Raw genomic sequence first — 26,098 nt, 5'->3', positions numbered from 1 at the left:
AATGATTTTGGTGTTGCATTTTTGGGGGAGTTCAAAAGAGAGATTTAATCTATGAGAATCTAGAGTCTTTGGGGGTGGTGAGAACTGCTGTCATGTTGACGATGTATGTACTACAAAATCTGAAGAAATGAATGATACCACTTGACTGTCTATTCCTCGTGATAATCTGCGTAACTTTTGTTGATTTTTGAACTGGTATGAATAGATATCCAGTATCATAGTACTGACGTGCAATGCATTAAATCTTTTCGGAAAATTACATGGAAGAGAAATTGTATTCCACCGAACCATAACGCCATGCAATAGGAACCAACCCAACAAAAGCACTAAATAGACTCCGGGCCATGAAACATAAGTGTACATCAAGGAATGAGTGAGAAAATAATTAAAAAGGGAACGAAGTTATACAGCATCAAGCAACGACTTCCTCAACACCATCCTGCACATTCCCAGTCTCCTTATCAGCATCACGCTGCGCGTCAGAGACAACTTTCGACAATCGTCCCTCGGCATCAATGACCTCTGTGAGCGCAGCCTCCTTCTCAAAGAATGCAGTTTTCCGTTTCGGCTCTAGGTCCTGCCACTGCTGTTTGAGTTTCGAAGTCTCAATCTCCGCCCAATGCACCTGTCGGCGAAGCAGTCGATATAGCTGACTCGGCGGAAGAGCAAGCTCATGCGCATCGAAGCCCAGGTCGGGAGTGAACTCTGGTACGGGTAATAGTTCAGCTTCCTGGCCGTCGATGTCTCCGACTCGGCTTCCTCCTCCTCCTCCCCCTTCGCCGTTTGTGGAGGATTCGGTGTCTTCGCCTTTGGGACCGAAGCTGAGTTTCAGTTTGATGCGTTGGACTTTGTTGGTTGGGGTTGCGGCGTTGGGTAGGTTGTTGAGTAGTTGGCTTTTGGGCACGGGGTCTGATGGTCGGAGGGCTTCTGTTTCGTGGACTGTGCGCATGTGTTTCGCTAGGGCATCGGAGCGGGTGAAGCTTCGGTCGCATTCTGGATGTGTCAGTAAGTAGGATGACGAAACGGTAAAAAAGACTGAATTACCTGGAAGTGCGCAGTAGAATGGCTTCTCTCTAGTATGACTGCGCATATGTGCGCGCAATGCATAGCCACTGGCATGCGTTTGCCCTTTGCGACTGCAATCGATCCATTCACAGGAGTATTTCTTCTGTCTCGTCCCGATATGATCATCATGGATATGATTAACCAGATTATCCATATTACCCAAATCGCCCGCCTCACAGCCATCCCATCGACATGCCGTGACTTGGTCACCTCCAAGACCGCTATAGTCGTCGTCCTGACCACCGCCAATCAATGCGATGAGACTAGGGGAGTTGGGGATTTCGCCGTCGGTGTCGGATGAGATGGCACTCGACGAAGGGGAGGTGGGTATCAGATCGCCTTGGATAGAGGATATGGGCGTGTGATGATCCCAGGATGCGACGCCCGTGCGACGGCGTTTGGAGGGTGGCATGCTCGATGCTGAGGGTGAGTGGCCATCTTTGTCTTGCTTGGTGTCCTCGGTCAGGTCGTCGGACGCGATGGAGGAGAGGGGGGAGCCGGGCGAGTAGGCCATTGTGGTGATGAGAGATTCAATAAACGAGGGTAAAATAATGGCCGCTCAAGCTAATTAGAAGTGTCGCGTCAAATTGTGAAGGGCTCGCGGTACAAGCGAGGTGATAGAGTTGAGGTCGAGTCAAGTAGTACGGGGGCACGTGATTGCGGTGGCTTACAAGAAGTGAAGCTTCCACAGTCGCCGGCCTTTCTTTCTTTACTCGTTACCTGCACAAAGAGTTTAAGAGACTACGTTCTTCATATAGTTATGCTCTGCTTCAAGCTCCATATAAAATTTCTCGATTTTCCCCAAAATGAATAATATTGTATATTAAAGACTATATAGACGATTGAAATATCACTCTCAGACTCAATGCGAGATCTGCTTCGCTGCTTCGTTAGCATGGAGAATTGCCTCTCGCGCCCCCGGCCAGACCTTCCTCTTGCCCGTCTCAAAGTAACGAAAAGCGTGAGCTGTCTCGACCCCATTATTCATCAGATACGACATCTTGGGGTCCTTGAAGAAGAAATTCCMCCCTTTCCATCCCCATCCCAGGTTCTCCATACCAGTGCCCGCCGCATCGTGCACAAAGCTCTGGTATTCCCATGACTTAACCATTGATGGATCAATGTTGTTGTTCAATTTCCAATTCAAGACTAACCATCGATGATGCTCATCGATTTCCTTTTCCATTTGCTGTTGTGACGGCAATGGATGGACACCACGCCAGATATTGCTAATAGCCATCGAGGAGACATCGCAGAAGGAGAAGCCATTATTCTTGCCATAAGCCGAGTAACAGAACATGGCGATCGAATCCGCATATTTGGGTGGAAAGATGTTCTTCCATAGTCTTCTCACGATTGGCCCCTCGGGACCAGCGGGTTGACTTGTCTCGATGAACGGCGTCACGGTGAAATCAGCCGTGTATCCCGTAGCACAAATCACAGCGTCGACATCATCGATGATCGTGCCATCAGTAAGCTCCACGGATCGGGGGCCAACGAATCCCTTCAACCCACGTAGCGAGGTCAGTGAACCGTTTTGCAGCGCTGGAATGACGGCCTCAGAGGCACTAGGTAGCACAAGTAACGGAGATGGGAATGGCAAAAGGTTCCATTCCGGATCCAGTTTACCCCATTTAGATTTCATGAGAAATTCTGTTCCTGCAACAGACAACCATCTCATCATACTGGGGAAGTTTCTCGTGAGGAACTGACTTATTTGGCGACGTCTGTACGACACAATGAGGTCTGTAGGCTTGTCGCCTCGCCATCTACTTATGATCGCGGTGCCGTGTCTGTGTGATACATAGACCTTTGCTGCTACCGGTAATAGCGTCTCAATGATATCCCCTGCTGTACTTCCGATTCCAACTACAACGACCTTCTTGTCCCGAAACTGTTCCGGACTAATCGTGAAAAAATTAGTTCAGCACTCAAGAGGCAGGATGAGTGACGTACGACTTGAATGCCTGTGCGTGGATCAGCTCGCACTCAAATTGCTCTTGACCTGCGAACTGCGGCATTTTCGCTTTTGTCTGATATCCATGCGTAAATGCGACCTTGTCGTATTCCTCGATCTGCGGCTTTCCGTTGATATTCAACTGTAGAAGCCATTTGGAATCTGACTCATTTCTGTATACTTGCTCGAGCTTTGCGTCAAAGACGATGTCCGGGAGTAAGTTGAAATGCTCGGCGTATGATTGCATATAAGATTGGAATTGAGCTTGAGTCAAGTGTGGAGGGTACTCTATGCACATTTAGAATTGATCATAAGCCGTTAGTGGTTGAACGAACCGTCTGGCATAGGAAAATCCGACATTCCACAAGTGTATTTGCTGATATTGGCCGTGGTGGCTATACCATAATTAGAACAGCGAACACGAAGCTTACGAAGCAAGATCTCACTTTTAAGCGCTGAAGTAACTTCCTTCTTGTCCGACCACGCCCATAATCCCCCAACTTGCGACCTCCGTTCGTAGCAAGTCACCTTGAATCCATCTTCCCGCAGGGTCTTGAGCATCGACAAGCCAGCACTACCTTGATATTCAGTTAGTTCAAAGGTAAAGGGGTCGATCGGATGCATAGAAATCGTCTTACCAGCGCCTATAACGGCTACAGTACTAGGTTGATTCATACTGACTTTCCTGGTCGTCATTTTGAGTGCATTCATGACGCAGCATGAATTATGGCGGATGGAAATATCGGAAAGCTGGAGCCGAAGCTGAAAGCTATCACGGTGTATTTAGCATGCCGACCCTTGTCCATCACAATAGACTACTGCAAGGCGTATATGATAAGACAAAGAAACGGGGGCCAAAGCTGGCTACATTCGATTGGAGCCATTATTCGAGGCAATCAGAGATGAGTTGACGAATTATGTGAGATTTTAGCTTGCATCTATCATCAATTTTTAATTAGCTAGAATCTCACATAATACGTAGAGGTAAATTAGTTAATATTCCAAGGTTTTGTAGGAGTTCTTCCGTGGTAATAATCAGAATGGTTCGTGGATCTAGGCGCCTGTCCCGACTAGGCTTAGCTTGCTACGGTGATTAAAGCTTCTTTTTTTCGTGTTGGTTTTTATCCTCTTTCTATCACTTGCAAGGACATTCGCAACATACCCTACTAACAAGTAGTAGTATTAATAATAGGTATGTCGGATAATTATCAATCACGGACCCTTCATTCTATATTTTATGATGATCAAAAAAGAGAATTCTGCAATGCTGACAATTTCCCTCTTCACGAGGCGAAGTTGGTTGTTGACAAACTCTACACTTGACCTGACTCAAACCAACACATGTTCTTTTATCGACTCATTATATTATGTGCTGAGCTAACAACATGGGAAGAATTAGGTATAATGCAGACCCAGAGACTTAATAGCGAGTTCCCTTGACCTCATACTTCTTCAACAACGCGTCAATCTCCGCCACCTCCTCATCCGTCAGCGTCTCAACACCCTGCAGATTCTGAGCAACCTTATCCTTGGTCGTCCCACCTGGAATCGGGATGATGGTAGGTAGACCGGGTTTATTACTCAAACTCCTCACCCAAGCCAACGCAATCTGTGCCGGAGCCACATATTTCCTCTTGGCCAAACTGACAACCTCCTGAATCAATTTCAGATTGTGCTCGTAGTTGCCATCCTGAAACTTGGGGACGTGCCGCCGGAAATCACCCTCGGGGATATCTGTAAATTTGGCGATTTCGCCTGTAAATGCGCCTCGGCCGAGGGGGGAGTATGCGATAACGGGGATGTCGAGTTCGGCGCAGGTTTTGGCGACGTCGTTTTCGAGGATGTCTAGTGACCAGAGGGAGAGCTCTACCTCTACTGCGGCGATGGGATGGACCTTGTGTCTGGACATAAATCAGCACAAAAGAGCGCTTGTGTTAGAGTCAAAGAACTTACGCTCGTCGGATAGTCTCAGCATCAACCTCACTAAGACCAATACCACCAATCTTCCCCTCCTCGACCAACTTGGCAAGAATCGTAACCGTCTGCTCGACCGTAGTATTCGGGTCCTGACGTGCACACTCAAAAATATCAATCTTCTTCGTGCCCTTCAGAACCTTCAAACAATCATCCACACTGCGACGAATATTCTCCTCGGAGCCATCTGGCTGCAACCCATCTTTGACGGTGCCACCCTTGATGCTAAGCACGACCTTATCCGCGTTTTGAGGATATTTCTCGAAGTACGCTTGGAGCAAGTGGCAGGAGTTGTATTTCGATGTTCCGTAGATTTCGCCGCCATTCCAAAAGTTGGCGCCGAGCTCGAGGGCGGTGTTGAGAGTTTCGAAGCAGGTTTCTTTGGAGGGCGGGGACGGGTTCCATGTCATTCCTGAGAATCATTAGCAAGGGGGATTGGATATGAAGTCTATGTTTGGTGCTTTGACTTACGCATGGTTCCGTAGCCGGTAGAGCCGACTTGCTTTCCGAGAATCGTAGGCATGTTGAGATTGTTCACTGTAGAAAACTTTATCAAAGAGACTTTTTGGGTTGGATTGCTTTGATTGACGTTTGATGATTGAATCGATTGGATTAGCAAAAGGAAATGCTGCCGAGAGATCTTTGCCCTTTTTATATTGATTGTGATTGTCTTCAAGATGCAAAAATGATGTTATCCCCGCTCGCGAAAAAATGACCTCATGCATCCAATTGGTGCTAAAATACTACATATTAACAAAAGCTTAGATCGCATTTACACTTTACTCCGGCTAGTTCCAGTCCCCTTATTTGTCAGAAATTTGTCACAATCAGTTATGGAGATCGAAATGAAGGTCTATTGGCGAGGTGGTCGTAAAGCGATCATTAGGCCGATCTGGACGGACTAACCGTTCTAAAGCCGATGTCATTCTTCTTTGCAACAATCCACAATTCCACATCGCTTTTATGCCCTAGTCCGCTCAATTGTTGGCTAGCTCTACGCGAAATGCAGATCATCAATCAATTAGAACTATTCTCATCTAACTATGGCTTTGCTTCTATGCCGATCGTTCATCTCGGYTTTTTCTTCGGATGSGAGCCACAACTACAGCTTCAGGAGGAATTGCCACATGTTATTGTATGCTAAATCTGTATTCGAATGATGAATAATCATTAATTAGATAGATAGCCCTAATTTCGAAGTGTTATCATAGCTCGTAACCGTAACATTGTTTTAATATATACATGTCCCTCAATCACTTTTCGGACTAACCACGTGTTCACCCGATCAATATGAAGGGTCAGACTTGTCTTTCGGCGTGAACATATCCAGCAATTCACTGATTTTAGACAATTGAGCTTCGTGCGAAGGCATTTGCGGCGTGGGAGTGAACGTGTTTGTCGGATCGACGTTATCACTGGTCGGCTCCTCATTCATGGGAGCATCAACGACTTCGGGGGCATCGGTGACATCCGGTGTATTTGTAGCATCTTCAGCGACTGGAGCCTCGCTGACTTCTGCGCCGTTGGTATTGGCGCTTTCTTTAGGAGAATGAGAGACATCTGTCGGCGGCAAGTTCGCTTTCGTGGTGGCGTCAGGGGGCGGGAATATGGGTAGTGGTGTCGAAGAAGGCGATGGCTTTTCGTCGTCGTCGATGTCTGGGAAGTTGGGGAAGCGAGTTGGGAAGACGTTGACTGGGACATAGACCGTTTGAACTGCAGGAGCGGCAGCATTGTTACCTTCGCTAACTGTGTTGGAAGGGATGGTGGGTGTGGCAGCGTCCTGGGTATCGTTGGGCTGCATGACTTCGATATTGTTGGCCTCGTCACCCTCCTGGTTAGGTTTTGGGGTTGAAGTAACCGTGCTATCTGCGGTCTTGGGTGTGCTTGTGGGTGTAGGCCTTGCTGGCTGCGCTACTTCGTCTTTGTTCACATTATTTACGTCGTCTTTGTCATCGTCGTCGTCGTCGTCGTCATCATGCTCATCATCGTGCTTGTCATCCGGTTTTGAGGCAGACTGAGCAGCATGTTGATGGTGGTCGTGGTCATCTTTATGATCGCTGTCTTTCTCTCCATTGACTCTCGGTGTACCTTTGGTCTTGTGATGTTTATCGTCATCATGGTCGTGGTCGTGATTATCCTTATCCTTCTTGTCTTCGTCATCGTCGTCGTCGTTGTCATGATCTTTCTTATCCTCATGCTTATCATCATCATCATCATCATCATCACCAGAAAACTTCCCCGCAGCCGCCAGTGCGCCCTTCTTCCTCGCCGCCTTTACCCATTGTTGAACACTTTTGTTGTTCGGAATCTTGTAGTCCAGATTCCTCAGGTAACTATCCACATCGAATGGGTTTCTGAATCTCTGATTATACGATTAGCCCCTCATATGAGAAGAAGCTGGATATGGTATGCTTACCGGGCTTGGTGATCTGCTTGTCAAGTGAGGCTCCGAGAGGCCCTCGATGGGTCGGTGTATAGGGTATGACTGCACGATGCCTGCGATGGCATAGAGAGCTAGTAAAGCTTTGGCGGACACCATGTTTGCTTCGGACGTCTTCCTCGATGGATGTAAACTTATAGATTGAGACTTGTGGCAAGTAGTCTGAAACCGGACTGCAGTTAAGTATGCACTCCTTCGACTCACGATTGCAAGATAACCTACAACATTTTATACAAAGAAGTCTTTACGAACTTTAAATCGAAGGATGTGGCAAGTAAAAACAATCCTATCATGAATATCTCGGCGTGGCCATTCAGATAAACATACTCATACTTCGCGAACCAACATTAAAATGTGTTGTGCTCATTCAATTCGTGTCGCGGTACGTACCAGCAAAACCGTACATCTCTCAACATTCCACCACAGAACAATTTCGTCGCCCGCCACTTTACTGGAATGTGTCACAGACACAATCTTATAGAACCCGCGTTCCCCTCCCTGTACATATCTTATCGGGGAGGAGGGGCATTGGTGATTGGGGTGGAACATTCTTTCTGGTGTCGAGGAATGTAGGGCTAGGGCTTGATATGCGGTTTTCCTCATAGTTCAGCGGGGAACAGGATATTTAATTAAGGGGTCGAGAAATTGATTGTATATCTCGTTTACGTAGTTTTTGACACAGCTACATTGCATATGAAGCAAGCTTAACTTGTTGAACTACACATTATGAATTGAAGATCCTGACTTGGAGTTGATGCAACGGATGCAATGATCGATTTGTAATCTTGTAATACATAACAAAGGAAATGTCTAGTTAGCTTCCATGTGAAAAGCCCAGACAGATAGCAAACAGCAATAAAAGTTTCGCTGTTTCAGGACATAGATCACGCCTCCCTCACACCCGAGTCCTAGATCAGGATCAACCCAAGGGAACAAAATGCTGATAAAAGTTTAGACTTTTCTTTTTATGGGGAATCAAATCGCTAGCCGTTGAAGGCCAAATGCTCGTGAGTTCTATAGTCGAGAACCCTAATAGAATATGTTTGTTGTTCATAACATCGTAAACTCATGTTGAAAAAAGTCTATATGTGTCACCATACGCCAAAGAGAAAAGAAGATTAGGGTATCATGTCCTAGCTTAGTAGCGGTAGATGTCGCTCTTGAAAGGACCAGCAGCATCCAAACCAAGGTATTCGGCCTGGACAGGGGTGAGGGTAGAGAGCTTAGCGTTGACGTGCTCCAAGTGGAGCTTGGCAACCTGCTCGTCGAGGATCTTGGGCAAGACGTAGACACCGACGGGGCGCTTGCCCTCGTTACCGAACTCAATGTACTTGGAACCGAAAGCAGCATCTCCAGCCTTGTAGAGAGCGATCTGGGCCAAGACCTGGTTGGAGAAAGAGCAGGACATGACGAAGGAAGAGTGACCGGTAGCACAACCCAAGTTGACGAGACGACCCTCAGCCAAAAGGATGATGTGACGACCGTTGGCCATGAGGAAGCGGTCAACCTGAGGCTTGATGTTCTGGACAGACTTGGCGTTGGCCTTGAGCCAGGCCACGTCAATCTCGATGTCGAAGTGACCAATGTTGCAGACAATGGCGTCGTTCTTCATGACCTCGAAGTGGCGGCCAACGAGGATGTCACGGCAACCGGTGGTGGTGACGAAGATCTGACCGTGGGGAGCAGCCTCCTCCATGGTGGTGACCTGGAAGCCAGAGACGGCAGCCTGGAGAGCGTTGATGGGATCGATCTCAGTGACAATAACACGAGCACCCATGGAAGCAAGAGCCTGAGCACAACCCTTGCCGACGTCACCGAAACCAGCGACGACAGCGACCTTACCGGCAATCATGACATCGGTGGCACGCTTGATACCGTCGATGAGGGATTCGCGGCATCCGTAAAGGTTGTCGAACTTGGACTTGGTGACAGAGTCGTTGACGTTGATGGCAGGGACAAGGAGCTTGCCTTCCTTCAACATACGGTAAAGGTGGTGGACACCAGTGGTGGTCTCCTCAGAGACACCGTAGCAGTCCTTGAGCTGTTCGGGGTACTTCTTGTGGACGAGGGAGGTAAGGTCACCACCGTCGTCGAGGATCAAGTTGAGCTTCTTGCCATCCTTGAAGGCGCTGAGCTGTTGCTCCAAGCACCATTCGTACTCCTCCTCGGTCTCACCCTTCCAGGCGAAGCTATAACCGTTAGACAGACTCGCTTAATTGAAAACGCCTAATTGTGGCAACTTACACAGGGACACCGGAGGCAGCAATGGCGGCGGCGGCGTGGTCCTGGGTGGAGAAGATGTTGCAGCTGGTCCAAGTAACCTCAGCACCGAGGGCAGTGAGGGTCTCGATGAGGACGGCAGTCTGGATGGCTGGAGGTATGTCAGAGAGTGTGTGATTTCAATCAATGCCCGGCGATAGACGTACTCATGTGCAAGCAACCGGCGATACGGGAACCGGCAAGAGGCTGGTCAGCAGCGTATTTGGCACGGATGGCCATGAGACCAGGCATCTCAACCTCGGCGAGCTCGATCTCGCGGCGGCCAAAGGCAGCGAGCGACTATTTTGTTTGTTAGCGAGGGATTCCATCTGTCTGTCCATATTCCAATGCCATTGTATAGTACGTACGATGTCGGCGACCTTGAATGTGTGGGCGGGAGCGGCCATTTTGTCTGATGTATGGACAGAGGTCGAAAAAAAGGACTAGACGTAATTGTAAGCCTCAAATGGATACTAAAGGTATGTTCACAGCTTGAGAATGATGTCTGAACTTACTCAAATGGTTATATGATGAATGGTATGTCAAGAGAGAGATGATTGAAGAGAAAAGAAAATATCAGAAAGGGTGAAGCTGGCAGATTTATTTTTCTTTATTAGGAACGGCCGGCGAAGCACAGAGGGAAGGAGGGGTATTGGCGGAGACCGAAGATTTCTACGCGGAAGGCATCTCCCCCACCAATAACAGCCCAGCCTGCTAAGGGTCTCCCAATAACATCTCCTCTCCTTTAGCACTCGACGCATCGCTTTGCCCTCTGTCCACTGTGTCCAGAGCTGGCCCCACGAAGCCTTCAATGTGGGAACATGGGGCTCGACGCGTTGGTATCATTGAATACAGAGTCTGTCCCCTGGTTAGTGCCCGAGCTACATCTAACTGGTGGCGCCGGCGTGAGATGCGATGTTTAATTCGGAGTCCGAGAGAGCTCTCCATACTCCCCATAACACTGTGTCTTTGCTGAGCTGTCCACCGGGTCCCTATCCACATCGATGCTGGTCGTCAATCTATCGTCTTCTGGGTCTAATTGATTGGAGCTAGTAAGTTTGTGGAAAGTGCAGGATACAAGTACTGGCATCTGTTTTGAGTGCTCCATCTCATACAAACCGTCCTCCCCGTTGATAAGCGGTCACTTTTTAACATGTCTAACAACACAACCACCGTTGATGACATGGCCCATCATTGTGGACGTAGAGCCACGAAGATCTTGAAAAGAGAACTGGCAGACAAAATGGAAGAAATATTTATTTGTCTATGTATTTTGAACCCTATCAACACCTTCAAGCGACCTGGAGAAAATTTTCTCTAAGCCCGGGAAAAAACCTTGACGCCGACGCAAGAAAGCAGCAAACCATCAACGAGCCGAATCAAAAACGTGGCATACATGCAGATGCAGATGTAATCGTGACGTTGGAAATGGTATCGAGTATGTCATGGAACAATTTGTATGTGTGCTAAAGGCAAGAATGCAAACGTAACGGCATTAGGAAGAAAACATCTCTCACGCATCTTCGTCTATCCAGTCGGTAATCTCCCAAGAAGATGCATCGTCCTCAATAATCAAAGCGAGTGTCTTGAAGACTATGCTGTCGTACATGACTCCCGCGGCAGCGCGCGCCTGTTTGTGCCATGGACCGGTGCCACCTGCTCGTGCATCTTCTCTGCTTCTCCAGACGCCTGCACAGACGTCAGTCTCCAAGTCTCGATACAGTTCGTCAGATACTACTTACAAGTTGCCAGGTTCTGGTGCTTCTCACTTTTGGCACCGAACCAATACTTCAACAAGCCACCACTAGCCATGGCTTCCTGGTGAGAGTGGTAGTCTAGATCGTGCAGTCGCTGGTTATCGATGACGGGTTTCAGAGTGGACCGGAATGAGACGACATAAAATCGTTGTCTTTTCCATTGGTAGCCTTCAGCTACTGAAAGATCACGCAAGAAATCAACGACCGCCTGCCAGTTGAACGATTCAACGTAAGGCGCTGTCGCATAGTCGTCACGGATGGGCTTGAAGATGGTGAAAGCTTTTGCGAGCAGCTGATAAGGTGTCTCCAGACGCTTCAAGTCGAGTAGATTCCCAGGGTCGTTATATGGTGATGCAATCAAGCGATCGTCCGAAGTTGCAACTAGTTCATGACGCTGTGTGCCGAACTGCAACTGCAAAGCGGCAGCGGCATGAAACTGTAGAAGTCCAAAGTCTTTCGTCACCAGCTCGTGGTGGAAGAGCGAGCTGGGTGCTCGGAGGGTAACCCTGGGTGGGTGAAATGTGGTAGTTGCTGTTCCGTCGACAGCAGCCATTGTTTCGTAGGCTAGAAGCCTTTGAAAGTCTAGCAGATATCCTTCACCAGATGTTACGAACCGAAACCCGCTCTGAAGCTAATTCACAGAGGTGAGTCTATTCGATGCGCAATAGACAAACTCGGGTTGATGGGAAGCGAACAACGACGGTTTTTGCCAGTTCTTCAGAGAAATAAATGAAAAGGAAAAAGACAAAAAGACGCTCCTTCCTCTCTTAAAGGTAGGTACGTCGGGGGCCAATGTATGCTGCGGTCCGAACCCTGACCCATAAAAATTTCGAGATAGTACACGCAGATTGCGATTGTAGGACGGAATGATTTTACCCCAGAAATACGAAGCCCCCTTCTCTCACCGTGTTAAATTACTCCAGGGATCTTCTAGTCTTCTAGACTAAATTATTCGTTTAGCGGTGAGACTCAAAAAGGGCGCGAAGGGAAACTCATAAAATTTCATAAAATTTCAGACCAAGCACGCCATAGCTTGCTTAACTTTTCCCATGGTTGTACCAGAATTTGGTTATGTATGGATTCGGAACCCTCTGAAGACCGACCAGAGGACGGATGGGTCGGCGGAGAGAACTCGCGGCATAGAGATTTTTTTACGCGGATATGGCTACTTTCTACTAAACAGGGCAATATTTCCCCGTGCTTTTTCTCCCTCTTGCAAGGAGAGTTTAGGTACAGCTCTCGTTATCTTGATAGGGTTATGTCTGGTGCGTTGTCCTGGTCCGGGAGAATTAGGGCTAGCGACCAGATTAGGTAGTTAGGCAACTTACAGACCAACCCCCTGGATTCTGAGTAAGCAAGTCGATCATTTTAGCCAGGTTGACCAGTAGTGCTCAAGTTAGTTGAGATACTTAATGAGTCGTCACTATTACATGCGTATAAATAAGTATTGCACAATACCGTGCGGTATGGTGTTTTGTGGCAAATGCCAAATGCCTTACCTTGGAGTAAGCACGTCATTTACCCCTTGCCATTTCCGGGGGACTGGACGGTGTTTGAATATACATAGTAGCTAATGGAGTTATGAAGGAATTACAAGTGAGCCGACGATAATTTAAATAAAGAGTATGTATATACAATGTTGGTATCTTCACCCCGAACGCCGAGCACATGCATATTGAATAAAAAGGAAGAGATTACTTCTTAAGAGGCAGTGATGGAGGCGCCATGTTACCACCTCCAGTGTTGACCTTCTTGTTCGCAGGTACGTCAGGAACCTTGAAGCCTCCATTTCCTCCAACTTGGGTGAAGGTACCACTCTTGAACCATCGATCCTCTTCTGCCTTTCGCTTACGGTTGAGCTCGGCCTGGACTTTGGGATCAACCAACTCCAAACCTTGTACCGGCGTGAAAGCAATGGAACTGGCCGTACCAGCCGTCGCGTTGAGTGAGGTGCCAACACCCGAACTGCGTAGGCCCTTGGCTTGGAGCATTGTGGCGTTTCCAGGTCCTCGAAGAGACGAAGCTGTGCCGCTGATGGGAGTGGCTGCTCCCCAGCCCTTGTTCGACTTGCTAAGTCTAGCTCGGGTTCGCTGATCGATCTGGGCTGCACGAATGCGCCCATCGTTCTCTTGTCCAAGCATACCCAATCCAACTGTACCATCTCCAGTTCCGTATCCAGCTTCCTGCTCCTCTTTGCCGAAAGCAACCCTATTTTGCGCTTTTCGTAATTCTGTCATTGCCACGGCTTCCTTTGCTTTACGTGCTCGTCGACCGCCTCGCTTTCTAGCCGGTTTGTCGTCGGGAGCGGGTAATGCTCGAGCTCCTTTGTTTGGCGGTGGCTCCGTAAGTTTGTCTAATCTATGGAAGCATTGTTGTTTGAGTTCCTCGCCCATAGACCCATCTGGACTGCTACGAGCAACATCTGCTCTCGCTGCTAATACCATCTTCGCCGACACAATCCGCATCGCCTGACGCTTGACGTCGTTCGGTATGTCTTGAATCATCGGCGAATTGTAGAGAAACCCTTGTTGTCTGATTCCGACGTTCGTTGCAAATCCCAGTCCTTCTTGCTTCTTGGAGCCCTGAGCAGCAAGATTACAGGCAGGGATTTTGGCGAGCTCAAGCAATCCACCGGCTTGATTGAGAAACTGAGCAGCAGTTTGTGAACCAATAAGAGCTGTGAGATTTGGTGCGATTTCCGTCATACGAGACTGAACGCTCTCTATACGCGCAGTGCGTTCACGGTCTAATTTGAGGATTTTTTCGCATGTATCGAGCACAACTTTGAGCTCAGCCTCTGACAGCTGTCTTCCACGAGTGGATGTTCCTTCAACCGTGACGACCATTAGCGATGGTCCATCGAGAACAGCGTTGAGCGGGGCGCCGACGAGGTTATCGGAAGATGTAGAAATTTGCTTGATATTATCGAGCGGTCCATTTTTCAAGATCGCGACAGTCTTTGCGTAGTTGATCGGGTTCGTAATCAGGGTTTCAAGCTCAGGAAATCGTGTCGAGTAGTGGTCGCGTAGATCTTTGTGCAGACGGGCCAGTTGATCTGCCGCTGACATGGCAACCTCGAAGTCGTTCTTGACTGCAACATTTTCCTGCTCGGCTTCCTCTGTCGTCTCGGGCTCGACTTCCATCTCTTGACCTTCATTTTCGACTCCATTTTCTTCCTGATCCTCGAAATCGGAATCTTCGAAGTCCCTCAACAGGTCTTCTGCGGCCGACATGATTGCGACAGTATTTGAGCAGTGTGCTGGATGTGAGATCAAAGGAATGACGCCACTAGCTTTTTTGCAAAGCTCTAAATTAGAATATATTTGGTCACGTGACTAGATTTGTACATTCAGGTGGCGGCAAGAACCTTCTATGCAGTTTTAGCGTAAGAGAAGCCGCGACAATCGATTATTTTCCAATTCGATCACGCAGCTTTCATAGCTAATAAAAGTCGCATCGCGGGGCTTCTCAAGCTCGGTGAAGGCTTTGATTGTATTTTGCTTGATTCCTCGGCTTGTCGTTATCGTTCGACTTCCGTCCTACAACAATCCGTGTCACCTATTGTCTTCGCCATGGAGATCTCACGAGGACCCCCCCGGGTCAAGAACAAGGCCGCAGCGCCTATACAGATATCTGCCGAGCAGCTGCTACGAGAGGCAGTCGACCGACAGGAGGTGGGCGTCCAAGCTCCGACGCAGCGCTTCGAAGATTTGGAGGAACTGCATGAATACCAAGGTCGGAAGAGAAAAGAATTCGAGGACTATGTTCGGCGCAATCGAATTAATATGAACAATTGGATGCGCTATGCACAATGGGAATTGGAACAAAAGGAATTTCGCAGAGCGCGATCGATTTTCGAGCGAGCTTTGGACGTCGATTCTACCTCCGTCGTGTTATGGATTCGTTATATTGAGGCTGAGATGAAAACGAGGAATATCAATCATGCTCGAAACTTGCTTGACAGAGCTGTGACCATCTTACCGCGAGTCGACAAGCTGTGGTTTAAATATGTTTACATGGAGGAGACCCTTGGTAATATCCCGGGTACACGTCAGGTGTTCGAACGATGGATGGCGTGGGAGCCAGACGAAGGTGCATGGAGTGCATACATAAAGCTTGAAAAGAGATATAACGAGTTTGACCGCGCGAGGACTATCTTCCAAAGGTTTACCATCGTTCATCCAGAGCCAAGAAACTGGATCAAGTGGGCTCGCTTCGAGGAAGAATATGGAACGAGCGACCTAGTCCGGGAAGTCTATGGACTTGCGATTGAAACCCTTGGCGATGATTTCATGGATGAAAAGATTTTTGTTTCATACGCCAAGTTTGAAGCCAAGCTAAAAGAGTACGAACGGGCTCGTGCAATTTATAAGTTCGCACTTGACCGACTACCACGCTCCAAGTCAGTCACTTTACATCAGGCATATACGACATTCGAAAAACAATTTGGCGACCGTGAAGGTGTTGAGGATGTTATTGTGAACAAACGTCGCGTTCAGTACGAGGAACAAATCAAGGAGAACCCTCGCAACTACGACGTATGGTTTGACTTTGCTCGATTGGAAGAGACGTCAGGAGATGCAGATCGCATCAGGGATGTATACGAAAGAGCAATCGCTCAGATACCGCCTTCTCAGGAAAAGCGCCACTGGCGGAGATATATTTACCTATGGATTTTCTACGCAATATGGGAAGAGATGGAGAGCAAAGACATCAGTCGTGCCAGACAGATTTATCAAGAATGTCTGAAACTGATACCGCACAAGAAGTTTACGTTTGCCAAGATTTGGCTCATGAAGGCTCAATTCGAGATACGCCAAATGGATCTCCAGGCAGCCCGAAAGACACTTGGTCAAGCACTTGGCATATGTCCTAAAGACAAATTATTTCGGGGTTATATTGATTTGGAGCGCCAACTATTCGAATTCAACCGATGCCGAACTCTTTATGAGAAACAAATCGAGTGGAATGCAGCGAACAGTCAGGCCTGGATCAAATTTGCCGAGCTTGAACGAGGATTGGAAGATATCGAACGAGCGCGCGCGATTTTTGAACTGGGCATCGAACAACCAATGTTGGATATGCCCGAGTTGGTCTGGAAGGCGTATATCGATTTCGAGGAATACGAGGGAGAATACGACCGGACGCGTGAATTGTACGAGCGATTGCTAGAGAAGACAGATCACGTCAAGGTCTGGATCAACTATGCTAAATTCGAGATCAACATCCCGGAAGGCGAAGAGGACGAAGACGAAGAGGAAGAACGGCCAGTCAGCGAAGAAGCCAAACGACGGGCTCGCAAGATCTTTGAACGAGCCAACAAAGTGATGAAGGAAAAGGAACTCAAGGAAGAGGTTAGTAAATTCTTTGGCTGGTTGTACCGTTTTTGACATTTACTAATTTGTCACTATAGAGGGTGGATCTCTTGAATGCATGGAAAGCATTCGAACAAGCCCATGGATCCGCCGAAGATCTCGCGGCGATCGAAAAGCAGATGCCACGGCGGGTCAAGAAGCGTCGCAAGTTGGACGACGATCGTTACGAGGAATACATGGACTACGTTTTTCCGGCGGACGATGCATCGGCAGCCAATTTGTCTCGACTTTTGCAGCGTGCGCATGCATGGAAACAACAACAGGGACAAAGCTGAGACGGTCAGTATCATGCTAGGTTTTGATCTGAGTGACACAGCAACCATGTGTGACGTGGTGTGTAGTATTATCGGATAATAAATTTCGAACTTCTGACTCTTATACATATATCGTAATCGCAATGAAAGGCTTGTAACTACCTGACCTGACCAATCCTGATACAACCCCGATAAATCTCTTTGAAACGGTCGCATTTGCAGTGGCTGGCCAGTGCCCCATCTAGCCCTAATCGAGAAATTTCCACGGCCCTAACTGGAGTCATCCGTTGCCTACTATGTCTACGAGTATGTACCGACTGTCCGCGCAATCGGGCTGTGTCAGCTTCTCGAAACGACGAAGACGAGGTTTGAAACTGGAGTCCACCAATTATCGTTTTGATTTCTGTTTGTTTGATCATGTTTTTGGTTGCTGATGCTTACGTACGGAACACTAAGATGTTTGATGTGTGGTAGGTAACCTTGGAACTCGGATGGTATGCAGAGATGCAGAGTCTTGAAGTAGATCGCCGAGGTTAGTGCGACTCTGCTCGATACTTTTGCGTTACCATTGCCTGGACGTGTATCTCTATAACGTTAGTCAAGCTGTAGTTATATGTATCACTACATGGGATGCTGATGTTGAACAGGACGCTCCACAGTCATCGAAGCGGCCCCCATCCATACTTGTGTTTGAGAAACCTGGGCTTGAGGGGCGGGCCAGCACGCGTAACCAGGTTGATATAAAACATTCCCATCAATGAAGTACAATTTGTGGCGTTGGAGATGGAGCTTGAATATATATCGGAGAATATTTTGAGGACATACTGCGCGAATAATTCAGGATGCATTGCTGGCAAGAAAAGCTCGCAGTGACGTAGCATGAGTACTGAATGGTGCCTCAGGCATTGTTAGCTCTAAGTCATCCGATATCTTATCGTGCTGGCTGCTCTTATTGGCGCGCTCTGTCGGAGCTTTCCCCTGGCGCACTCCAGCTAAACCACACAGGGCAAGTTTCCAATCTATTCGCTTTATGCGAGCGAGACTAACGCCAAACTAAACAGCGCCGGAGCCGTTTGTTGATTGCTGATTGGGGGGGTCCCCTATGGATTGCACGCAGAAGTTGGGCGTGAGTGGACTGCTGAGTGGCTCCGGCGTTTCACTTTGAATCATCCCGTCTGCTGGTCCCTTGCGCTTTCCCCGAATCAGGCACCAGACTGCTCCTTCCCCTGTCGCTGCCATGGCCTGCCAAGTGCTCCTTCCTGCCTCTCTACAGTCTCCCCTCTGTCTGTCTCTGTCTCTCTGTTCCCTTCTCTTTTCGTCAACGACGTAGGTGTGTGCTGCTGGTACTGCATGATTACTCGCTTTGCACCTTGCTTGCTTGCTTGCCGACTCTCCTTTCGCTTTTCACTACTCTCTATTCCCTTTCACCCTTCGTTTACGACCACGACATTTGATATTCGCTCTCTAAGGGACCTCCATCTCTCCCGTTTCGCCCATTTTCACCCACTCGCTGATCGCTCTTCCTCTCATTCGACGATCGCCATCCATCGCAGTTATTGATTGTTGCGTCCTTTCGTTCAGCGTTCATCGCGTGCTGCAGGTATCGCCTCGTTCGCATTGCCTGCCACCTCGCAGTACCGGAGCTAAGCCAATCGATTTGGCAACTCATCGCTCGGACAACCCTTCTCAATTGGACTTGACATAGCATCAAGATATACGATAAGAATTGTATGAATAGGGCATTAGACACGCCAATTGCGCGCTGTCATCGTGGTTCTCACCGTAGTTCATTCGCTAGATCGTGAAAATACACACTACTCAGGGTGGACTACGACTAGCCGAACATGCAATAATCTACCGATACGTCTGGAATATACCCGTTGGGCTGCTAGGAAATCGTCTCTCCACAGGACCTAGATCGATCTTTTACTTATCGCTCTCATTCGTTTTCGCGGCCCGTAGCTGGTATACTCGACGGCCGACTTATCCAACATGTCTTCTCCACAACCTCCAGCAGCCCTCGATGGGCGTTGTTCAGTCGTCTATAACAACACTGTCTACGTCTACACGCCGTCCGCACTACTATCCCTACCTCTCGAACAAGGTGCCGAGTGGAACTCTACAGATGCTGGTGAAGCCGTCACCGACGCCGTGTGTGTGACAGGAACCGTTGATGGCTCTGCTGATAACCAAGCTTTATACGTCGTCGGAGGCACTTCGACCAACTCGACGTATATGGGCCTTCAAAGATACTCATTCGCCGACAAAAAGTGGGAGTCTATTGATCTGGGTAGTGGCCTTAGTGGCCTCCAGAATCTAGTCAATCACAGTGCTATCTATCTCCCCGGAACTACTTCGATCCTAAGCTACGCAGGATCTAATAATGGGAACCAGGACGCCTCCACGACAACCTTTGAGATTCCCCTCACAAATATAGGGAAAATACTGAATCGTGACGGTGCCGGCATAGCGGCTGGCATCAAACCAACTTTATTACCTTGGGATGACTCGACGGCCGTTTACGTGGGAGGAACGCCTACGAATACTGAAGTTTTTCTATACCATGGTAATAGTGGCTGGGGCACTTCGCAAATCTCCCTAGCTAGCGGAATACCCAGCACTGCTGGCGTTGCAATGCAGTCAAACTCGGACGGAAGCAAGTTTTTGGAAATATTTGACTTCGCAGTCTCGCCAAACGAGATATCATACGTGGCTTTGCTACAAACCGGTGGTACTGCAGCATACCCTGGTCAAAACGTGACATTTGCCCCATCATCTACGAAGCAGAAGCGCGATTGGGGCAATATTCCGTCCTACAATAGTACTCTGGCTCCCTCAACGACACGCAGCAGTTTCTCGTTAGCCCAATCCGACAACGGCTTGGTCGTCATAACTGGTGGAAGCGGTACTGATGCCGTCACCGTTTTTAACCAAACTCAGAATGGTTGGGTCAACACTACGAAGCTCTTCTACAACGACGATGTAAGCGCAGGACTCCAACATCCAATAGGCTCATCTTCGACGACAACTGCTCCGACAACCAGCGCCACAGCTACGACGACGACATCGGCCTCGGCATCGGCATCAACTACCGCCGTAGCTGCTTCCGGTACAGGCAAGATTAGTACGGGTGTTATTATCGGTGCAACTTTGGGTTGCTTGCTAGGCGTGGCAGCCATCTTGATTGTTCTTCTGATCATCCTTCGCCGTCTGCACCGGAAGAATGGTGACCCAACAGGCAAAGGCAGCCGCCGCTATGGTCAAGATAAAGACCGACTGAGCTTCCAAGATCAGGGTATCGAACCTCTGACAATGGCTGCTGTGCCGATGGGTCGAACCCATATTCCTTCAGCTGTAGATTCTCTCAACATGATTTCTGGAAAGTTCGCAAACGAGTACCCTGGTACATTCATGGCGGATAAAACTCCAGTGACGACTCGGTCTTTGGTGCCACCTGCTAAGCCCCCCCTCACACTGATTACGTCTAATGAGGCGGATCAGTATAGAAACAAAACACTCACACCTATCAATGAGTCTAGTCATCCACGGGGTGATCGAAGCACTGATGAAGGTTGGGGCAAATATTTCCAAGATGGGGGTGACGGTCTTACGACGGACTCTCCTCGCACTACGATGAACTCGGATATTTCACAAATTACCAAGTCTGATTATCGAGGTAGCATGTGGCCGCATGAAGTGCCCGAGCGAACCACAATTGCATTGAGTGCTTTAGACGGACCTAGGCCTTTAGGACAAGTTCCTTCTGGCAGTCCAAGCACAGAGTATCTCCCATCATTCGGATCGCGACATATACACCAAGCACAGTCGGCTCATATATCTAGCGCTGATTCAGCCAGCTTTGTCTCGGAGGAAGAGGATGACCATGACCGCCATGATGCGTTCTCTTCCGGCGTTCCGCAAAGTGTTCATGATGGAACTCAATGGACACATCAACCTTGGAACTTACGTCCGCCGAGCAGCAACTATACCGATAGCTTCTATCAATCGAGTGCACGCGAACCTTCGGGTGTGCAGGAGCCGGTCGATTCCCGATCCCATGGACGACGATCGAGCGGTATTCTCCATAACGACATGGATGAATATTCGCGAGCCCACGTCAATTCAGATATGAGCTGGTTGAATCTGCATGGGGATAAATGATTTTTTCTTTGCTATATGTTTCGATATAAAAGTCGGCGTTGACTGCCTATCAGCCACTCTCAGTTTTGATTTGTCTTGACGACACAAATCATTTTCATTCCTGGACAAAACAAAAGTTCAACATTCTCTGTATTATTTTACCCTCTCGCACCGTCGAGTTATGCATGGACATACTGCTGTTGACAAGCTTCACTTCTCTTTTCTGTTTTGAATTCTGTGTTTCACTAATTTATACCATAATAGTCCACACGACGTGTGAGACGCTGGACAGTTCCATTCACTCTGTTGTTAATACCCCGGGGGAAAGGCTTGTTTCCTCGGCTTGTTTCTTTGGTTTCTTCTCGTCACTCTTTGGGCTAAGGCATAACTGGGATTTTAGGTTTATGTGGTTTTGGTTTTGACTATGCATTGCATGTGTTCAAGCTAGCATAGTGTGAGCGATTGGACGTTCTGAGTTGACGTGTATTGTGTATATATGACTCTGAAGATTTGACAAGTCAGATAAGTGTTTGTAGTCAATACAAAGATCACGACACCAGTATCGCATAACCATTAGATTTACTAATCTAGGAAGCTGAAAGACTCGTATTCAGATTGTCAGTCAAATGACGTTCGATAAATGCCTGAGATATGCGTAGACCGTGTTGCCAATCGCAAAGTCTACTTCGTCAGCAATCAACACAATCAAAGCTAGCAGCCATTCGACAGCAATCCGAGGCGGCGGAAATAAGCATCCTTAGACCGATTAGGGCTGGAATGTGGGTATGCATAGCATCATACTCTTTCCGCCGTCTCGTCGGTTTTATGCCTAATCTCCATAACCTCACGCAGACCGCTCTACGAGAAGAGAATATATCAGGTGCTGTGCAATTGTTTGCGAAGAGACTTTGGCCTATTGGAAAGGTATAAATAGAGTCATGGACCCCCCCTCCCTTGAGATGATTTCCATCAGCCAAGACAGAAACAGAAACAAAACAACTCGAATACAATATCCAAATTGACTTCCACAATGCCCAAAAGCGTCTTCATCACCGGCGCCAATGCAGGCATCGGATTCCAGATTGTGCGAGCCCTCTACAGCTCCTCTAAAGAGTCCTACCATATCCTCCTAGGCTCCCGATCCCTCTCGAACGCGCACAAGGCCATCGAAAACATCAAGACCGAATTCCCTACATCCACAAATAACACCATAACACCCATCCAAATCGACATCGAAGACGACACCTCCATCCAATCCGCGCACGATACAATCTCGTCGCTCCTCACCGGTGGCAAACTAGACGTCCTCGTCAACAACGCCGGCGCACAGTTCGAGCACGACCTGATATCCGGCAAAATCGGCTCGGAGCGCGAACTATGGGACAAGACCTGGAGCGTCAATACGACCAGCACGCAAGTTGTGACTAGCAAATTCATCCCGTTACTGCTACGCAGCGATGATCCGCGATTACTTTTCGTTACATCAGGGACAGCTTCGTTCGCGGGCACCGCGAATCTTGCATTGAAAGTAAATCAGCCCCCGGAAACCAAGGGGTGGCCCAAACCCGGATTCGTGGGGTTACCTGCGTATCGAAGTGCAAAGACAGGGTTGAATATGTTGATGCGTGAATGGCATCGGATACTAAAGGGGGATGGGGTGAAAGTCTTTGCGTTGTCGCCGGGTTTGCTGGCTACGGGGTTGGGAGGGGATACGGAGCTTTTGAAGAAGTTTGGTGCGGAGGATCCGACTGTTGCTGGGCCATTTGTGAAGAGTGTGATTGAGGGCGAGAGGGATGCGGATGTTGGGAAGGTGGTGTCGAGGGCTGGAGTTCAGGGGTGGTGATTCGATCACCACCATTAGACAGACGTCGTGTGTCTAAATCTAGCGTAGTAAATGCTCTGAGCAATGTTGAATGCGTTTTCCTGTGTTGGTTCTCATGTAGATATCAATCTGTTTGAACGTCGACATCACAACGCCGGCGGACCGCATGAAGCACCATTTTCACCCAACATAATTTTCTAACACTGTATTAAGGTTCCTAGGTGCTTTGATATATATAGTCTATCAACAGAGTGATTTAAGGGGGGGGAAACTCTATGGTCGTAGTTGCTTTAAAGAGATAACGGGAGAAATTTTAAAATTGGGAATTGTATTTAATGGCCTATGTACTGATATGACGCACACTCACGTTCAGCATGAGGTTACATACTTAGGAATGCAGGTGGGCTTGGCGGCACGGGTTCTTATCAATTTATATATCATTCGCTGCTATTCCACAGCTGTTAACTATAACATGATTTTAATTACTCAAACATGTCCAGACCATTCACATTACGAATACTCCGGCCCACTTGCAGGACTATTTCCACCCGCTACAAGACTGTAGGACAGCAATCTAAGAATAATATTCCCCGCCCAATCTACTCTGAATTTCAACATTTTTCCAGAAAGACTTTGGTATTTGAGAGAACAATGAGTACCGGGACAGCAGTCAGTATTCAGCCGGTTGACGCGCCACTCACAGCATCGGCGACCTTCCTGGTCCTCTCCATCAAGAATAGTGACGACGATGCATTGCAAACTGTCCGCTCAACACTAGCAGACATTGCCAATCTCTCAAAGAATGTCGCCATCCGCGACCCAAGCGCTGGATTTGCATGTACCACAGCTCTCGGTAGCAATGTCTGGGACCGTCTCACAGGTCTGCCACGACCAAGCGAGCTACATCCATTTCGCGAAATAAAGGGAAAGAAGCATGTTGCTGTCTCCACGCCCGGCGATCTCTTATTTCACATACGCTCAGAGCGGCAGGACCTGTGTTTCGAGTTCGAAAGACAACTTCTCGACCAGCTCGGCGATGCTGTCGAAGTGGTGGATGAGACCAAAGGCTTCCGCTACTTTGATGTCCGCGACCTTCTTGGGTTTGTGGATGGCACAGCTAATCCCGTGGGGCCTGACATGCATCCTGCAGTCCTCGTTGCGCAGGAAGACGATGCAAATCACATTGGAGGCAGTTACATCGTCATTCAAAAGTATTTGCATGACCTCAAAGCCTGGAAGACGCTCTCCACAGAGCAGCAGGAAGCAATTATCGGCAGGACGAAAATGGATAACATCGAGCTAGATGATGCGGACGCAGATCAACAGAAAGCACATAAGACACTGACCACCATCGAAGATGAAGACGGTAACGAGCAAAGTATTCTGCGAGACAATATGCCCTTCGGCTCACCAGGATCAGGCGAGTTTGGCACGTACTTTATTGGTTACTCTAGGCGTCTCTGGGTAATTGAGCGCATGTTGGAGAATATGTTTATTGGGAATCCTCCTGGCTTGCATGATCGGATTTTGGACTTTTCGCGGCCAGTGACTGGCACTACTTTTTTTGCACCTGCTGCAAGTGTACTAAGTAAATTGGGCTAATTGAGCCTATGATTGGTATATTCATCATTCCCTTTCTTAATACTACGAGTCGAATTTATACAAATGGTATATTAAAGCGCGAATCTTGGTCAAAGCTTCCAGGTGCTATCGCGTGGTATTTGTCAACCTAAACACCCCGTTATAGTCACGGAGATTAGCTGATTTCCTTCCTTTCTTTCCATCGACCTATAAATCTGGACACACTAAACAAGACATTTACTTGATGAATTAGTCCATGATGCAACGGAATGGAAGGGAATTGCCCTATTGGATCGCCATCTTTGTCGTCCCCCGCTTCATTACCAGTGCATCTCCACCGTGCTAATTCAGAGCTTCTGCAAGATCACTGGATGACTTGATTTCCGAATCCGGAACCGTTTATCTGAACCAGAGCTTGTAGATTCCGTCAAGATCGAGCTCGTCCTATAGGCCCATTCGATGCTCTGTCTCAGCGTCATGATCGACATTTCTGCGAGAGTTATTGTAGAATGCTCGATAAGCAAGCATTCTCTCTGGACTATAACTAATACGCCAGCAGCAATTATTTTCAAGGGAAAAGACATATTGGTATTGCTTAACACACAGAMAAGCCACTATTTATCTTCAAATACGGATTAATTGGAGAAAATTTACAATCATGTCTTCAGGTAGGTTTGAAGTCTAGAATGAAGTTCAACGCTTAACAAAAGTCTGGTCAGAATCTCACCATAGCGGCACTTTTGACAAACTCTTCCACCATAAACATCGTGATGAGCATCACGAAGGTGAAGAAGGCGCACACCTCGAAAATCATGATCAATATTCTGGCGATGCTCGCCCACAGCAAGAAAGTGAGTTCAAGAGATTTGATAAAGGTCTCAAAAAGGAAGAGAACAAATTCAAGAACTATCTCCAGAAGGACGAGGAACTTGAGGAGGAGGGGAAGACCTATGGAGGTTTGATGTAGGTTTCAGACTCAGGGTCTTGCAGAATTTTGACCGCGTTCTATGTATCTATTCCAAATTGACAACATTTGAGGTAATCCTTGTCACGATTACCCATCTTTAACGAATAGGCTATTCCTCTGATAAAATATTCAAAGGAAAACAGTATCCTCGGTTGCTTCGGTATCTTATTGGACATAGCATATTCGAATGTATCACATCAAGCAGCTGCGTGCGGCGTGCGCAATGCTCGGATCGCGAAAGATGCCTAGTTAAGCTGTCTGAGTACCCAATACCATGCAGGGTTAGTACGGAGGACATGATGTACTAAAATCGAAGAATTTCTCCTCTTCAATTAGCACATATGACAGGCTGCTGGTTGGTTGATAGAATTACTCGACACGGAAGCGACGGCGTATTGTATCGCTATTTCGTACCCACTACACTTGAGAAGACCATACACCACGTTATGTTCAAAGCGTGCGCACGAGACAGGCCTTGGTTTGACAGCCTCGTTGTGTGAATGGTCC

General features: G+C 48.0%; 12 protein-coding genes across 12 annotated transcripts; 5 read left to right on the top strand and 7 right to left on the bottom strand.

Annotated features, from left to right (window-relative positions):
- Positions 1-412: 412 nt before the first annotated feature.
- On the bottom strand, positions 413-1,579 carry BHQ10_001501 (uncharacterized protein; the record flags this gene model as incomplete). Its single annotated transcript, XM_040873545.1, has 2 exons — positions 413-993; positions 1,045-1,579. 2 exons carry the CDS (start codon positions 1,577-1,579, stop codon positions 413-415), a joined length of 1,116 nt encoding a protein of 371 aa, XP_040730006.1.
- A 348-nt stretch (positions 1,580-1,927) lies between these two features.
- Positions 1,928-3,697, bottom strand: BHQ10_001500 (uncharacterized protein; the record flags this gene model as incomplete). The annotated part of the gene is made up of 6 exons (XM_040873544.1): positions 1,928-2,724; positions 2,779-2,969; positions 3,022-3,310; positions 3,358-3,417; positions 3,469-3,600; positions 3,661-3,697. The coding sequence occupies 6 exons, from the start codon at positions 3,695-3,697 to the stop codon at positions 1,928-1,930; spliced, it is 1,506 nt and encodes a 501-aa protein (XP_040730005.1).
- A 745-nt stretch (positions 3,698-4,442) lies between these two features.
- Positions 4,443-5,519, bottom strand: BHQ10_001499 (uncharacterized protein; the record flags this gene model as incomplete). The annotated part of the gene is made up of 3 exons (XM_040873541.1): positions 4,443-4,923; positions 4,976-5,408; positions 5,468-5,519. 3 exons carry the CDS (start codon positions 5,517-5,519, stop codon positions 4,443-4,445), a joined length of 966 nt encoding a protein of 321 aa, XP_040730004.1.
- A 762-nt stretch (positions 5,520-6,281) lies between these two features.
- BHQ10_001498 (uncharacterized protein) lies at positions 6,282-7,535 on the bottom strand (the record flags this gene model as incomplete). Its single annotated transcript, XM_040873540.1, has 2 exons — positions 6,282-7,358; positions 7,413-7,535. The coding sequence occupies 2 exons, from the start codon at positions 7,533-7,535 to the stop codon at positions 6,282-6,284; spliced, it is 1,200 nt and encodes a 399-aa protein (XP_040730003.1).
- A 1,039-nt stretch (positions 7,536-8,574) lies between these two features.
- Positions 8,575-10,102, bottom strand: BHQ10_001497 (uncharacterized protein; the record flags this gene model as incomplete). Its single annotated transcript, XM_040873539.1, has 4 exons — positions 8,575-9,625; positions 9,681-9,807; positions 9,863-9,995; positions 10,064-10,102. 4 exons carry the CDS (start codon positions 10,100-10,102, stop codon positions 8,575-8,577), a joined length of 1,350 nt encoding a protein of 449 aa, XP_040730002.1.
- Positions 10,103-11,208: 1,106 nt separating this feature from the next.
- Positions 11,209-12,005, bottom strand: BHQ10_001496 (uncharacterized protein; the record flags this gene model as incomplete). The annotated part of the gene is made up of 2 exons (XM_040873538.1): positions 11,209-11,384; positions 11,438-12,005. The coding sequence occupies 2 exons, from the start codon at positions 12,003-12,005 to the stop codon at positions 11,209-11,211; spliced, it is 744 nt and encodes a 247-aa protein (XP_040730001.1).
- A 1,141-nt stretch (positions 12,006-13,146) lies between these two features.
- BHQ10_001495 (uncharacterized protein) lies at positions 13,147-14,685 on the bottom strand (the record flags this gene model as incomplete). The annotated part of the gene is made up of 1 exon (XM_040873537.1): positions 13,147-14,685. The coding sequence occupies one exon, from the start codon at positions 14,683-14,685 to the stop codon at positions 13,147-13,149; it is 1,539 nt and encodes a 512-aa protein (XP_040730000.1).
- A 339-nt stretch (positions 14,686-15,024) lies between these two features.
- Positions 15,025-17,102, top strand: BHQ10_001494 (uncharacterized protein; the record flags this gene model as incomplete). Its single annotated transcript, XM_040873536.1, has 2 exons — positions 15,025-16,806; positions 16,866-17,102. The coding sequence occupies 2 exons, from the start codon at positions 15,025-15,027 to the stop codon at positions 17,100-17,102; spliced, it is 2,019 nt and encodes a 672-aa protein (XP_040729999.1).
- Positions 17,103-19,073: 1,971 nt separating this feature from the next.
- BHQ10_001493 (uncharacterized protein) lies at positions 19,074-21,242 on the top strand (the record flags this gene model as incomplete). The annotated part of the gene is made up of 1 exon (XM_040873535.1): positions 19,074-21,242. One exon carries the CDS (start codon positions 19,074-19,076, stop codon positions 21,240-21,242), a length of 2,169 nt encoding a protein of 722 aa, XP_040729998.1.
- Positions 21,243-22,251: 1,009 nt separating this feature from the next.
- BHQ10_001492 (uncharacterized protein) lies at positions 22,252-23,064 on the top strand (the record flags this gene model as incomplete). The annotated part of the gene is made up of 1 exon (XM_040873534.1): positions 22,252-23,064. The coding sequence occupies one exon, from the start codon at positions 22,252-22,254 to the stop codon at positions 23,062-23,064; it is 813 nt and encodes a 270-aa protein (XP_040729997.1).
- Positions 23,065-23,694: 630 nt separating this feature from the next.
- BHQ10_001491 (uncharacterized protein) lies at positions 23,695-24,645 on the top strand (the record flags this gene model as incomplete). Its single annotated transcript, XM_040873533.1, has 1 exon — positions 23,695-24,645. One exon carries the CDS (start codon positions 23,695-23,697, stop codon positions 24,643-24,645), a length of 951 nt encoding a protein of 316 aa, XP_040729996.1.
- A 637-nt stretch (positions 24,646-25,282) lies between these two features.
- Positions 25,283-25,591, top strand: BHQ10_001490 (uncharacterized protein; the record flags this gene model as incomplete). Its single annotated transcript, XM_040873532.1, has 2 exons — positions 25,283-25,292; positions 25,344-25,591. 2 exons carry the CDS (start codon positions 25,283-25,285, stop codon positions 25,589-25,591), a joined length of 258 nt encoding a protein of 85 aa, XP_040729995.1.
- Between the last annotated feature and the right edge of the window lie 507 nt (positions 25,592-26,098).

The sequence above is a fragment of the Talaromyces amestolkiae genome (genome assembly GCF_001896365.1).
Source record: "Talaromyces amestolkiae strain CIB chromosome Unknown scaffold2.1, whole genome shotgun sequence".
Classification (NCBI taxonomy): Eukaryota; Fungi; Ascomycota; class Eurotiomycetes; order Eurotiales; family Trichocomaceae; genus Talaromyces; species Talaromyces amestolkiae.
Note: the sequence above shows the minus strand (reverse complement) of the source record. Positions and strands in the feature narration are given on the sequence as shown.